General features: G+C 44.9%; 1 protein-coding gene across 9 annotated transcripts in view; it reads right to left on the reverse strand.

Moving 5' to 3' along the window:
• The window catches only part of nfixa (nuclear factor I/Xa), a 112,379-nt gene extending 97,128 nt beyond the window's left edge, over positions 1-15,251 (reverse strand). For 7 of the 9 annotated variants that reach the window (XM_068727760.1, XM_068727761.1, XM_068727752.1 and 4 more), the window contains exons 1-2: positions 14,165-14,266; positions 7,163-7,246 (exon numbers count right to left, since the gene is read on the reverse strand). In XM_068727760.1, the coding sequence (XP_068583861.1) occupies positions 7,163-7,246; positions 14,165-14,167 (87 nt within the window). In that variant the 5' untranslated portion in view covers positions 14,168-14,266. Of the gene's footprint in view, positions 1-2,981; positions 3,457-7,162; positions 7,247-14,164; positions 14,267-15,168 lie in introns of those variants that run through there. The other 2 variants (XM_068727753.1, XM_068727755.1) reach the window with 2 other exon arrangements.
• Positions 15,252-16,308: the final 1,057 nt, after the last annotated feature.

A 16,308-nucleotide genomic window follows, 5' to 3' on the forward strand; every position in this document is an offset into this window, starting at 1 on the left:
CCATTTTCGCATGTTTTCTGTGATTTCTGAATTATTTAGGCTACACGAGCACAGTCTTAATGGATGACGGAGGCTTTAATATGGGTGCAAGTACATTTGATGCACGTGTGTGTGTGTGTGTGTGTGTGTGTGTGTGTGTTTGGACACAAAGAAAAACAACAAACAAACCGCAGATCAGTAAAACAGGCGATTAAAGCGAATGAAAGGCGGATAAACCAGTCGAATTTAAATTACAGGTGTTAGATGTCACTTTTTTCCCTTTTTTTTTTACTGCTGCGTTAATATTCCTTAAAAACGAACACAAGATCTCGAGGAGACAACAGAGAAGGCGAGCAAATCAGCCGCGCTTGATGTCCGACAGCGTAGAGCGCGAGACGCAAAAAAAAACCAGCGAGCGGATCAATATGTATCGCGCATATGGGCAGCACGCGTCCGTGCGAGGCGCTCGCGCGGGAGGATCTGCTGCCAATTAATTTTAATTAATGGAAAGAAAGAGGAAACTCGATGCGGACCTCTGCCTCAGACCGCCCGGCTTGGAAAATTATCTGTGCTAAATATGCAGCAGGGCTGGTTGGACTTATTTTACAAAACAAATCAAATAGACTGTTGATTAGAGAGAGAGTCCCCCCCGTCCCCCCATAGCTGTTTCAAACTCACAGACGCCGAAGAAGTCGCGAGGAAACACAGAAGAACACAAATGGTAAGGAAAGTGAGAGAGAGACAGAGAGAGAGTGAGAGAAGTATCTTTTTAAAGTGATGTACGATGTTGTTGCAGTAGCCTATTAAAAAAAAACATGTGATGAAATATTATTCTACATTTGAGCACTGCTGTTCTTTAGAGGGGTTTGGTCACATTGCCTGAAATAACACCGAGCAGGAATCCTGCACGTTCTCCACGGAACTCCTCAATTTAAGAAACGGAATATGTACTCCTTCATCCCACGACAACATATATATACATATGTGTAATATAATCTCCAAAAAAATATTTAGTATAATATATAATAACAATATATTATCCCACAGCACATCAACGCAAAACAGCGTGACTGTGAAACGGATGAGGAGGCCGTGACCTCTGACTGCAAACACTGAAACATTTCACCTGCAGGCCTGAAGCCAAACAGCTGGGACTTCCCGATGCAAAAAACATCTCACATCTGTAAATGAATGCGTATAAATTACGGTGCATGCGTCTGATGATTAAGTTTAACTCAAGCTCGTGATCTCAGACACACACACACACACACACACACACACACACACACACTCACACACACACACACGCAAACCACAGTGCCTCCTGACCATCAGTGATCTTAAAAGGTCGTATTCAACTTAATCTTTAAAAGGCTTTTGGTGGTAAAATACTGACACGTGAAGTTGACTTTTAGAGCTGGAGTTTGGTGTGATAAGCCGAGCGGCGGAGCGGGAAAACCGGACCCGCTGCGGCCTGAAGCGGAAGCCCCGGCGCTCCTGCAGCTCTCGTGTTAACTCTGCAGTGACTGCACTAAATGTCTGCGTCCAGGAACTTGTTTAAAACAATACATTCAAATGTTTTCTTGCGAACAGCACAGAAAAAAAGTTAAAAAAATAATATTCAATAAAGGTAATTTATGACTTGACCTTTTCTGTTGCGAGCTGTTGGTTTACAGATCAAAGTATTTACACACTGAAAAACGAGGCATATTCAGCACATCAGGAAAATATATGTCCTTATTGTGAAGTAAGAAATAAGCAACATCTCACTTACATCAAACCTGCTTCCAGGCCCAGTATTTATATTGTGTATATGCATCCATCATTTAAAGACTACTCATAGTAATACATATATAATATATATAAAGGGTTAGCCCTGTCTTTGAGCTGATGAAAAGATGTCTATATAGAGCCAGAAGTGCGTATTGTGGGATGAGACCGGAACAGGTCAAAACGGAGTCCATCATTGTGCATTTAATTACAAAACATTACGAGCTGCGTATTCAAACAGGATATCTTATAATACATTTTATAATGTTGTAAAACTAACACATGCATACACCGCCTATCTGAACCATTACTCCAAACTCTATTTGAAATACGCACAACATAAAGCGTGATTTATTTTAGGACATGCTGTGCTCTCTTTAACGTCACTAAGGTAAAAAAGAAAAAAAGAACATGTAGTGGCGTAGCTGTTTCTTTAAATGTCAACTGTATTTTGTGATGAATCAAACTGCAGCCATGCAGCGAGGACTGTCCACACAACATCCGCCCACCCACCCCTGTCGTCTTTAGGATACCCCCCCCCTCCCAAAAAAAACCCTCAAAATGTTATTTCCCCAAACGACGCTGCTAAAGTGGAACAAACCACATGAGGGACAGTCATGGATTTGTAGCTACGCGGCGACCCTAAAGGCCCCCGGCGCTGATAGACCGACAGACCTCCGTTAACAGCCGCACGTCGGAAACCCTCAAAATAAAGTGTCCCGCGACTCAACGAGCCACATACACACCCGATTCGTGTTTTATTACATTCGCCGATGAAGCCGATTACTGCCTCAAGGCGACCGGAATAAGTCGCCAACTGTCAGTGCACCGAGCCCTTCTTCCCCTTTCTCCAGCCTCCTTTTTTATATTAAATAGATTTGGGAGAAGCGCCATTTTCTCTCCAAAACCATGCGCAATGAGACGCACGAGAAAGCCCGTTGGAGGAGTGCCATTACAAAAAAAGAAAAAAAAAAAAAACGGGGGAGAGAGGGAGCGCGCGAGAGAGGGGGAGAGAGAGCGAGGTTAAACACTATCGGGGAAAAGAGAGCAGAGCCGGAGAAAAAAATAAAAAGGTCCTTAAAACGCAACAAATGACAAGCAGCAGCAGCAGCACGGCGGACAACACAACACTGTAACCGCATACAGTAGAAACAAACCGGAGGCGCACCATACCGGAAAATAAAAAGCAAAGAAGAAGAGCTTGGGAAAACGGCGGATTTCTTTTTCCATACCTGTGTCAAGCAGTAAGGGGAGTACATGGTTGTGTCTAGAGATGGAAATTGGAGTTGTTGATAGTAAAGTTGGATGGAGGTTCGCTGCGGTGCCGCATTGCAAAGCCGCTGTGGCTCAGTCCAGGCTGTAACCCCGCCTCACTCACAGTGAAAGCTCCACTAACTTTACAGGAAAGTTTCTGCTCGCCCTCCCTCCCTCGCTCGTTCTCTCGCGCTCTAACTCTCTCTCTCTCTCTCTCTCTCTCTCTCTCTCTCTCTCTCTCTCTCTCTCTCTCTCTCTCTTTTTCTCTATCTCTCTCTCTCCCTCCCCGCTTCGCTTTCTGATCGACTCAAACCTATAACTGTGTTTAAAATGATCATCGACTTATGATAGTTATTTTTTCTTCTTCTTTTAAACAGAATCAGCGCCTCGCTGAAAAACTTCCAGAGAGGGAATCGCACGAGACATGGTATCCCTGGGGGGGGGGGGGGGGGGGGGGGGTATAGGGCGCATGTGGTGCGCGATTGTGAGTTCAGTCACCTCATCGAGTTTTATGGTGTTTTATTACATTCCTATGGGATATCTGTAATATTCACACCTGGGCGTATACAGTTCTGCAGTGAGTTCTGGATCTATGGATGCTTCAATTTATTACAGGACTGTGCTGTTTTTCTGTATGAAGGAATGTCTGTTCTTTCCCTCTATTGCAACAAAACATTAAGTCCTAATCTTGCCGCATTTTTTCTTAATCTGGTGTTGATAATACCCATTTTATCTATCTATCTATCTATCTATCTATCTATCTATCTATCTATCTATCTATCTATCTATTTATCTCTCTATCTGTATGTCTTTCTATTTTTCTATCTATCTCAAAATCAAACAAAGAGTTAGTTCTCATTTTCGCCTCACAATTTACAGTTTGTCTTTGTTACTCAGTGAGGAGTTAACAGGGATTTTATGATACTTAAATCACTGCTCACAATACTTATTATCTTGTGGTTTTTATTTAATATAGATCTTGTCACATTGTTATGTGCAAGTATATTTTTTGGAATTTTTATTATGAACCAGTCTTAAAAACACAGCTTTTGCACCACAGAGCAAAAACAAATCCTTTTCCTCAAAATGATCCATTTTCAACTTTCATATCCTTTGCTGTTGCGCAAAATGCAGAAGCAAACCTCCTTCCCCCCAAAAAAGAAGCAAAGGTTTGACATTTACAACTCAGATTTGGCAGTGGTGCTCTGTCAGCCCGTCAGCTTTCCACACAGTAAACTAATTCAAGTGTCTTAAGTGCAAGAGGCCCCGTGTTCTTAACTTGAGTTCTTGTTGCTGTAAATTAAAAAGGTGCGCCGCTGACAGCGGCGCCCAAGGCGGCTGAAACATCGGCTCAAATGTGGGCCAAACTTATTTGTGTTTAATTAATTTTACAAGGTGTGACGGCTGGATTTGAGGCCCCAGCTCCAGCAGCTTCATTCCCCCTGAGTGCGGCTGTAGCTGTGCAGTTTGGGGTGAGAAACCCCTCGTCTGCATTAGAATATTTTTAATATTTCTAGGGAGCACCTTGAATGCCCTCGGTGAACTAAATAGGTCCAAAGTTGTTACCGCAAGTTGTAAATTTACTGTCTTGTAATTTTATTTGGATGTGATGCTGCTCGCATTCCTGGTTTTCCCCTCTTTTTTTGAACACTGTCCAACTCATATTCGAGTGCGCTGTACATATGCATATGGAGACAAAAGATACCTGGACTTGGACAAAGTGGTCTGAACCAGTTTCATTGTGACTCCTATTGTATGGAAGCGATACACTCTGTTTCTAATCAGGCTCGGCTTTATCCTTGCCCGCTCCCTGCTCCTCAGCCTAATCAAACTCATATATGCAGGCAGAGTGCCTGCAATTATACATAAGCCCCTGCCTTGTGCATGTGTGTGAGCGAGAGTGGTCGTGTGTGTGTGTGTGTGTGTGTGTGTGTGTGTGTGTGTGTGTGTGTGTGCAAGGGTGCGGTTTTCAGGGGTTGAAGTCACCCCCGCGTTCGAATGCCAAGTTTTTCAGGGGGATATGAAGCTGTGCAGCTTTACGAGACCTCAGCCTATGTAGGATATTTAGACACTCGCACCACAGACACACATGCATCAATGTACAGTACACACACGCACACACACACGCATGTACACACACACGACCACAAATGTCTTGTGGTCAAAGATACGCTGGCACAAGCGACTAGAGGGCGAATTAGATTGAGGGGGAGAAAGATCGGATGAAAACACAGAAATAAAAGTGCATGAAAGTGAAGCACATTGAGGTGTAGTCCATTCCTTTTTCCCAGAGTCTCTCTTTCCAAACCACACCCTCGCCGCGGCACAGGCCCAAAACCCCAAAGCCTTTGTGTGCTCCCTCGCTTTCCCTCCTTCTCTCTCTCCGTCCACCCCATATCTCTCTCTCTCTCTATTTCTCAGTGCTTTCTTTTTAGGTGACCTCTTTCCCTCTTTTTCTATCTATTTTATAATCTTCTGCTGTTCCCGCTCTCTTTTCTGCCGTCTTAATCACACACACACACACACACACACACACACACACACACACACACACGCTGACCCTTTTTTTTCTACTTTACTGGCCGCCTTTGTCTCTGGCTGCAGCCTGGGCCGAGACATCCATCTCAATATTCAACACAGGCAACTTGGCCGTAGCAAACAAACTATAGCAACCGCAGGGGTTACAAAACACTCAGGTTTTTCTTTCCAAACACACTCTCTCTCTCCCTCTCTCTCTCTCCCCCTCTCTGTCTCTCCCTCGCTCTCTTTCTCTGTCTCTCTCTCTGTCTCTCGCTGGCCGTAATCAAACGGCCCTGTCCGAGCTTCACCAACCGAAAGCCCCTCGAGCGTGCAGGGCTCTAGTGGTTCCTGGGACTATGTTTGCAATTAAACAAGGCACACGAGAAAACCATATGGTGTTTCTAAAGTTAGCATGTTGTGGTCTCCCATTGACACGCGGCTCTGCCCGGTACACTCGCTGTTTACCATCGCCTGTGGCTAGGCCATTAAATATTGAAAGTGATGTAGCATACTGACACTGCCATTAGCATGCTAAATGTGTGAGACAGGTGGTTGAGGCCGCCTTTCAAAAAGAAAAAAAAGCCAGGAAATATGGGAACGGAAAATGTGTGTAAGTGTAGCGTTTACCACGCCATGCAGTGTAAATATTGTTTGAGTAAGCTGTTGATGTGTGCTCTGGGAGGGAGCACGCCAGTCAAATGCATACAGGCATATGCAGTCAGAGAGACCGGCCGTTATGGCTAACAAGCATATCATACACAGCGAGGATCCCAGAGACTCTTTGGATCTGTTTGCAATCGGAGTGTGTGTGAGTGTGTGTGTGAGCGTGTGTGTGCGCGGAGCAATGTGTTACTCCTGCTGCTTTTTTAAACACGCTCACTGTGTGCAATGGCAGCACATACATTTTACCCCGACCCGGCTCGGATTACTTCATCTCTGCCCGTGTTTGTTTATTTCTCTAGTCTGATGTCATAGTTTCTTTATTTAAGCGGTAAATGCAGAACGTCGGATTACAGTACGCAAGGCCGAAGGTCGTCTGTGAACTCTGTAGAAGATGCTTTTTTTACAGATACATAAAAAACACAACCAAATGTCATATTTTCAAGTTGTTGTTTTTGTTGGTATTTTATTTTGCATGTGCCCGGGAACTCTGCGACAAACTACTGCAAAGCATAAATTAAACATTGTTCAAAATATTTGTTTTTTGTTTTTTAAAGCCTACACGTCAGAATAGTTGACATTTTGAGGAAATGCAGTGTTTTCGCAGACGACACACATCAGCGCGGTCGACAGATGAGATCAGGACGTCCATGATGACATGCGGGAGATTTTTACAGGAGGTGGATGTATGAGCATGTGTGTATTTCCTGGACACATTAACCCCGGAGCCTCCAACTCAACAATGCTCTGATGAGTCTTTGTACTCCGAACGCCCTCCTCCTTCCAACCGCTGTAAATCTTTATAAAGAGATTACTTTTAATGGACTGGCCTTGTTTGTGTGTCCAGGAAATAAATCTTGGGGCATCAACATGACAAGGACAGACGCAGAGAGCTTGTAGTGTGTGTGTGTGTGTGTGTGTGTGTGTGTGTGTGTGTGCGCGTGTGTGTGTGTGTGTGTGTGTGTGTGTGTGTATTTACCCTATACGTGTCAGACACGAGGAAACATTCAGGCATCCCTGGGCCTCTAGTGGGGTCGTCGTTCACCAGGTAGGTGTCAGTAGCCTAAAAAACAACAAAGAGAGATGGTTATTTATTGAAACTTGTATCATTTCAGTAGCACAGTTCTGTCATATTATTAATGACTGATTGAACCTGTTGCTTTATATGAGTTCCCAGAAGAAGAAATAAACTAGCATTTAAAAATATTACATCATTGAAATCCTTCAACTTTATATCGGACACTTGCTGTTCTTCAACAAATGTTAAAGGGACAGTTAGCTCCAATTAAAAATACATATTTTTCCCCTTACCTGTAGTGCTTTTTATCAGTCTAGATCGTTTTGGTGAGATTCACCTAGTGTTGAGCTGTCGAGCTGTCGGCCGTCTTTCCAATATAATGAGACTAAATGGTACTCGGCTTGTGGTGGTGAAGGCGCCAAAAGAAAATGTGTTTGAAAAACTCAACAAAAATGTCTCTTTCCAGAAATCATCTCCAAAACCCGGCAACTCACACCACAACAATGTAGACTGATAAATAGCACTATACAGGTAAGAGGAAAAAATGAAATTTTGATTTGGGTGCGAGCCGTCCCTTTCAGCTACATTGGCCCAAAGAAATAAAGTTCAGAGAAAAAGGACATTTATGACCAATCGTGTCCTGAAATCACCCGGATCAAACACGGAAACAATCCCAAAAATGTACCTGCGCTATATGAGACAGCCTCATAGGACTGATGTCACTTCTCCATAGAGAGCACAGCGCCTGCTAACAACTCTTGCACTATACAGCCCCAGCCAGACTGTCTGTAAGTACCAGTGTGCATGCATGCATGCATGTGTGTGTGTGTGTGTGTGTGTGTGTGTGTGTGTGTGTGTGTGTGTAAGTGTGCATTCAGGGAGCTTCATTTGTATTCTAAGTCAAGCAGCCAGGCAGGCAGGGTTCTGGCAGGGCCCGGAGCTGTGAAACGGGCTCTCCTTGCAGTTTCTGCCGTTGATTGGATCAACCTATCCCACTCTACTTAGCCGAAGGGAGCCCAAATCCCACAGCCGCTGTGCCGTTCTGTGAAATCCTATTTCATTTCACAACTCGTACGGATACAGAAAAAAAACGGGAAAAAAAACGTGCACGCGCGCTTGTGCCAGCCGGAGACCCCGTGCCACATTTATTGAGCTGAACGGGAGCAAGGAGAAAAACAGTGTATCTGGTGTGTGGAAACATTTAAAACGCACACGCATGTAGTCTCACCCTCCTGAAAATATAATCACCTGCACGTATATATGCTTTTTTTTTTTTTTTTTTGTTCCACTCCCATGTGCTCTCGGCCTCGCACACAAACACACCAACGCACACGTGCATGCCACTTACGCAGACACAAACCCCATAATAAGAGCCAGACATTGGCAGACCACACAGCCCCGAGTTGTGGTGAAAACAAAGGCTATTCATATCCTTCGCAATGAGAGGTCTGTACAGCTAACTCTCCTTCTCCCTCTCTCTCCCCCTCTCTCCTCAGCTTTTTTATTACAGATAATCTGCGCTCGCAAACCTTCCATTTTTCTGCAATTGTGCGATTTCTAATCATCTTTATTAGTCCATAAACATGTTTTTTTTAGTCTCTTTTTTTAATAGCCGAGGCCTCCGGCTCCTTAAAGGGTGCAACACAGTGCTCATTGTTGAGTCTCTAGAAGAGGACGAAGCCAGGAATGGGGTGAGAGAGAGAGAGGCCTGCTGATAAGGCTGCAAAGCATTATGGGGTAGCAGAGTTGCTCCGATGCACAAGTACACACGCGTGCTGACACGCACACACAAGACAAACTCTAATCGCTCAAAGTCTGCCAGGCCGCACTTATCCGGTAATGAGACAACGCATCTGATTGGCCGACGCTCACAATAATGGGCCTGGATCCACGGCACCTGTGTGGGGCGCGCCTGCTGACTACCAGCGGGCAGACCACAATGCATCAGGTGTGCAGGAGCCTCCGCGATTGGCTATGCCTGGCCAGAAACAAGGTCAGGTGCAGTAGCAGGCCCTCCTCTGATTGGATGGGACCGCAACTCAAAAAACGTCCGCGTGTTGGGGGGGAAAGCTCCGTTTTCATTGGCTGCCGCCGTCCCATTCTGCTTGGTGAATGGAGGCAGTCTGGCAGGATGACACTGGGAGAACTGTTTCGACATGCTGACTATTTGAGAATATCCTTGAGCATACAGAGAATCTCAATATTACTCATCCTTTAACTTGACCCCAAGTAGCTGTTTGAAAGAAGAAAAAAAAAAGGCAACTGCACTCCAACAATAGATCATTTGCTCTCATTTCATATTAACCAACCGGCAAAGAGGAATTTAAATGCCCTCTTTATGTTGTCAGCCAAAGAAACAGGTGTTGATGAACCTCAATCCCATTGTGCAACAGTGAATAACACGAAGCTAATGAATAGGCTAAGCTCTGTACCTGCCACTGGGGAGGCCAGAACATACCGACTCCCTTTGTAGTACCACCCCCCCCCAAAAAAAACTCCAGGCCCCCAAACACTCTCTCCTGCAGCAGTGTATGAATTATATATTGTACTATATATATAGAGCATATGCCCGGCCCATATGGCCAGCCCTGAGCGAAAAAATCTCAAAGCCCTCCTTAATTAACATTTTAGAGGGAAGATTCGGAGGCGGGAGATTGAGTCAGTGACCTATTTGGAGTCCATCATCGCCCAATGCAAATGTGTTAATTGAGACAGATTTTCCCACTCCACAAATAAGTGGAGTAGGGGATGCGATGGAGGATTTTTTTTTTCTTTCTTTTTGTGTCTGAGCCATCTGATCTAAGGTAGGGGTATAGGATCTGTTCTAAACTGCCTTTCCTGCCGCCTCCACTGACAAAAGAAGACACTTTTCATTCACTTTCTCCCTGACTGTCTCACACCGTCTTTCCTTGGCTCGCTCTCTATCCTCTCTCTCTCTCTCTCTCTCTCTCTGTCTCTCTCTCTCTCCCTCTCTCTGGGTATATGTGTTGACGACCATATGGCCAAATTCTTTGGAGGTGAGATCTCCAAAAACCTGCTCGTACACTCGCGTGCACGCTCTCACACTCACGCACACCTCCACAGAGCTTTGTGTATGAAAGGCCCTGATGGTGGAATTTGTTCTCAGATGGCTCCATTTTAAAGCACATGAATGGCAACATATCAATGATCATCCTCCTCTCCGTCTCTCCGTCTCACTGCCTCTCACGTTTTTTTTGCGGCTACGCACACACTTACACACTCAAACCACGCACCTGGTGCGGTCCTCTCCCTCGTTTCCAGAAAGCATTGCATTCTGGCCGCCACACAGTCGTCAACCGCAAGCGCTATCAGCGCTGTCAGTCCATCTTTTTTTTTTAAAAACCATAATTATTATCACCGCCATTGTGTCTTATCAGCGTGATTTGGTGGCTGAAAAATAACACTGCCAAGTTTAAGGCACAGGATGAGAATGATGGGAGGTGGGAGGGGGGGGTAAGCAAAGAGTCCAGCCAACCTGCGTGAGATGGCAACCACTTCAAAGACGCCGGGCCGCACCGGCGATCTGTTCCACGGTGTGTGAGGGGTGTATGAAAGGCAGAAATGGCCGCCGTGTGAGTCCCTGCCAAAGCTACCTCGGGGAGAAATGTTGGAAAAATATGATTTTTTTCTTTTCTTTTTTTTTCACTAAGCCATCTCCGGGAGGATAAGGAAGAAGATGAGAAACTGAAGGGGCTGCGTTAAAAAAAAAAAAAAAGGATGGCTGGGTGGGTGAGCAGAGTGAGGCTAATTATTTCACTCCACTTGTGGGTCCAGAAGTGCAGCCAAGATGCCGGGCTGAAGATTAATTGTGCAGTTGTGTTTTACACTATAGTTTTTTTTACACAGTAGTACACTTCACATTCTAAGGCATGAAGTTTTCTTTTCAGGAGGTGTGAATGCAGGAGGATGAGATTATCTTAGGATACAAAAAAACATTCGGTAATGCCGGAAGTTCAACCTTTATGTGCAGGTGTGTGCGGTCGGAATCAATGATGCTAAAATGCAAATGAGCTGGGCGAGGTTAACAGTTTTGAATGCCTGAGTAATAGATAGAAACTATGCCAGCCTAAACAATAGCTGTCCTGATTTCATGTAAGAAAATTTAAAATACAATCAACAAAACGGTTACAGCGAAACAAGTTTGAACACACAGTGTGACACGCCCTGAGATTCGCTTTGGCCTGGCATCCCGCCTGTCAACCACTGATCCTGCTCGACAGGCTGTCCTTTAGATAAACACAACGCCGACTGCAACAGTGAACCTCCCACACTGCTCGCCACCTCCGTTACCTGTAAGTAACCCAACGCCACGGGCAAACTATTCTACTACATGGATCCTTATTCATGCTTTGTTTTTAATTGGGGGAACTGCACCGAGTTAAGGCCTCGCCGCTCCGGCTATGTGCTTTTAACAATGAGGTTTGGGCCGCTACAATCGGCCCTTTGTGTCGCACAAGCACTGATCCGTGGGGAGATTTTCTTGTGGTTATGGTTCTAATACAGCACAGTTTACCACAAAGACCAGAAAGCAGAGTTACATTACAAACACACACACACACACACACACACACACACACACACACACACACACACACACACTCTCTGTATGACTCAATAGGGCAACGTGTTGAGCTCCTTTCAAATGTCTCACCCACTTCCAACTGAAATGATACTCTAAAAAAGAATGTATTTAATAACACGGCACGGTTCATGCCCACCTCGCAGCTTGGCACCAATAAGAGTCTTGGCTTTGATTTGACAGACAGGTTCAGCGGTTGGCAGGTTTTCTCTGCAACAACCACAGCACAACCAACTGTGAAATTACAGGGCCTCAATCAAAACAAAGCGAGCATTATGATATCGCTGCCATTTACGAGCCATCATCTGATGTTCCGCACACCTTCAGAAAGATTGGAGGATGATTGGTCAGCTTACATCACAAATCACATGTGGCCTGAAATGTGACATTTTCAACCGCTCCAGGCCGGTTCATATTGTTGTGGACGTATGACAATGGGTGGGTTGAGCTCACAAACATTTTTTTTGGCAGGTGACCCGCGCAATAAAGTTATTATTATCGCACCTGACATTTAAAGACATGCAAAAATATGTATACACACATGCCGGCGGTGTATCATCAATCCGGGGGACCGGAATCAAATTGCTCCTGTAAAGTTGCTGATGAGGCAAAACTTACTGCTGATGACACTGAACGTCCCCTTTGATCTGAATCTGAGATGTTTTCAGGGCAACATATAAAAAACACCTCAAGCAAATAAAACTATATATGACTTAGACGTTGCACCACATGCAGTCAATGTAATGTAAATAAATAAATGTAATAAATATTATCAGTTTATTGTCTTCATTGGTGAGACATTGCTGTTTCAAAAACACATCCAAGTGGTGTTTCAGTTTATAAACCATTACATTTTATTTAAATGTCTGATACAGGAAGGTCTGACCTCAAGTGTGTTTAAAGAGCCACTGTATTGGTGAAAAGGAATATTGCTGACAAAAAATAAAAAATAAAATCTGAATAACTTCTGACATGTGCATGTATTGTTCCCATCTAAAGTGTTGTATTTCTATGTTTCTACAAAAACGTCCCATCATTGCCTCAGAACAGCTGTATTTTATACTCTATGGCACCTTAACAGTATGATCAGCTATAAAGTAGGTCACGATTTTAGGCCATTGTAATTATAATTCGAGGGCATTATAATTCCAAACAGCTTTGCACTGCAACATGACAGAAACAGATACAAGTCAAGGAATATAGATGATAAAAAAAGAATCAAAAACTGCAATAAAAACAGTTTTTGAGCAGATGGTGAAATATAATATTTATCTCTCTAAATGCTGAGGGGGTTTAAAAAAAATAAAAAGATCATCATCAGACGAGAAGATTTGTTCCTCTGATTTTCTGATAGACGTTAAAAGCTCTTATTCATTTCGCACTTGCTCTGGGGGGCACAAAGACGGTCTGTGTCACCTCACCTCCCCACCCCACCACCCTTGTAGTAGCTTTAAAGTGTCATCAACTACGCAAATGAAGTGCCCATTGATAAAAAAGAAGAAAAAAAAGAAAAGCAGCAGCCGCCTCAGACAGAAAAAGACACAGCCCGGGTACAAGGTGGAGAGGAGCCCTGCACGCGGATTTACAGGATCCTTTCAGAATATCAACATGATAACAATAATAATAATGAATATCCAACACGTAGTATGCTGGGCTTTCAGATCTCCGTAGTCTGCGGTCGCGCGTGTGTTTTATTCTGTTTGATCTGAGCTGCGCAGATCAGCCTCCACTTTGTCAATCTGTATTTACTGGGCCACTCACACGCCTCTGCAAACAATTCAGCCTGCACAACGTTGAGCCATCAGTGAGGGGAAATCAGCTCGAATTATGGGAGAAATTTTTTTTATATATCATATTTTATATATCAGACTAATTATGAAAAAGGTCATTATGTCTTTGAAGGTAGTTTTATAAAATGACGCGCAAGGGAGAGCAAGAAAAGTTACGTCCACGCAAAACATATTTAATCATAAAAAATATAGAACTGCATTTAAATACATCGTTGTGCAATACGGCATATTCAAGTTTTTTTTTGTAAAAGTGTGGTTGATCGATGTGAGTTCAGAATTGTCAAAATTGGCAGGCAAGCATTGCGAATATACACATAGCACACACACACATATTCTCTATCTCACACACGCGCGCGCGCGCAGGTGCGTTGCATCGTCATCTGTGGCCTCGCACTCCACAGCCAGCTCTCACTCTGAAGTACTGATCTTCCACAAAGAAATGTAAAAACAAAAAGCCTTAAACTAGCTGCGGGGATTCGGTTAAACACAAGCGATGTTTGCTTTCGGTCCAGTCCTATAGACTTTACCCTATAGAGCCGACAGAGGGGAACTATTGAGTTACACAGCACGTACCATTATAGCGTGGGGAGATCTGCCAACCCTCTCAATGCCCCATTTTCCTTTAAAAGTTCAGCTTCCAAAAAAAAGTGAGAGAGGGAGCGCGGGCTGAGGGAGGAAGACTTGGTCTCTTCGCTGTTGCCGGAAGCAAAAAAAAAAAAAAGAAAAAAAAGAAGACCTTTAAACAAGTCGGCTTTAGGCCCAGATAGGGAAAAAAACACGCTCTCTCAAAAGTGGGTCCACTCTGCAAGAGATGGGAGGACAAGAGGACAGCAGCTCCGAGCCGTCCGTCCGTCTACCGCAGCTCGGCCCTCAGATGCGACCCATGTCCAGCAGCCAGAAGTCAGGGAGACGTCTGCGTCAAAGTCCCGAGGTGCGTCCTTCAGCCGCCAAACTTCGTCCAGCAGATTGGGAGACGCTAAATAATAATTTAAAAAATAATCACTCCCCGAAATAATATTAACGACACGGTGGCAAAACGAATGGACGGGTGAGGCGATGCAAAGTAAGTTGTGTTTTCTGTTTGTTTTGGGTTTTTCCCCCGCGTGCAGTCGGGCAGCTTCTGTCTCCAAAACGTGTCCAAAAGCGGCTGTCTCCCGCGCCGCGCGTCCGATCTGTTTTACCCTCGTATCTCTCTCTCTCTCTCTCTCTTTCTCTCTCTCTCTCTCCTCTCTCTCTCTCCACACACACACACGCGCGCTACACACAAACTGGGGGTGGGGGTGGTGGGTGGGGGGACACCCCTGGTCCCTCGCCGCCTCCTCCTCCTCAAAGCTGACGAGATGAAAGAGCAGCTTGCGTGTTTTCGCTTCTTCAGATCGCTGCAGCCGCGCGGATAGCGTGAATGCCTGCACAGCGACACGTCGGCCGGGGCTCCGGGTGCCTCGGCGCGTAAAATGGAAGCTCTCCGTGCGCTCCGGCGGCAGCGACGACAGATAGCTCGCACTTCCCTCCACAACCCTCCCACACAAACAAACAACAACAATAAAAAAACAAAAACCAGCCACTAAATAGCTCACCTTCAGCGGCGTGCGTCCTGTTTACACACACACACACACACACACACACACACACACACACACACACACACACACACACACACACACACACACACACAAATTATAGACGGGGAATTAGGGCAGTTGTTTACGGTGCCGGTGCTTCAGCCGGCAGCGTCGAACTGCTGAATTATTAGGGTGAATTATTAATAAAGCGAGCGGTGTGCAGTCTGTCGCGGCGAGAGCGGAGCGGCCAGGGGAGCAGCTGGGGCTTTGGGAGAATTAGGAGGACCGGGGGGCTAAAACACGGACGGCGGGGATTATATAGGGCTGCACCGGCTCCGACCTACCGCCCTGCACTGCTCCGGAGGTTTCTAGAGCGGCACTGTGGGCACGACCCGAGCTGCTTCCTGCAGTTTGATTTCCGTATAGTTGTGTTAATGTTGCAGTCTGGAGCAAAGATCAAGCGAGGGAAAAAAAAGGGTTCATTGGGTTCAAAGGGTTCATTCAAGGAAAGTCTGATCACATTCACTGAAACATAAAAAGAAAGAAAAACGTTTTATTCTTATTTTGGGATTCGAATTACATTAAATGCAATCTGTGTAGCGGCAATGATGGAGTTTAGCTAACTTTTATAAAAACATCTCACGAACACAGATGTATTGTGACCGTGTCTCCCCACAGAGTGACGCAATGAAGCAGCAGGACGTGATTGAGACATTATACAGAGTGCAGGCTCGTTGGAAGCCGTCGCAGATCTGACTTTGCGGCGCTGCAAAGCGCGAAATGTTGCCGTTTCTTATGAAAAGTGCTGTTAGTGGTGCAGACTTAGAGGTCAGCAGCAGCCAGGCGCAACAGACCCGTCCGAGACAACAGAGAAGACACGCTCTCCGGTCATTCAGGGGGAGAAGAGGAGCAAAGGGGACGTTCAACACTTTAGTAGAGTTTCAAATTAAAGGACAGAGAGTTTTCATGTCCTGGAAAGGTTTTGATATGAATGCATTTGGCCAGCAGAACGTGTAAGGGGCATCATGGTGCACAAAAAGGAAATGACAAAAAATGGTCTTTCGAAAATAAAATAAACCAAAAAATGCAGCAGATAAAAGACAATTCACCAAACCAAAGAATTTCAGGAAATGCGTTTTTTTTATTTTTAAAGAG

Source organism: Cebidichthys violaceus, unplaced genomic scaffold (assembly GCF_023349555.1).
Source record: "Cebidichthys violaceus isolate CVI_PGR_0920_01 unplaced genomic scaffold, fCebVio1.0.p SCAF_4, whole genome shotgun sequence".
NCBI classification, from domain to species: Eukaryota; Metazoa; Chordata; class Actinopteri; order Perciformes; family Stichaeidae; genus Cebidichthys; species Cebidichthys violaceus.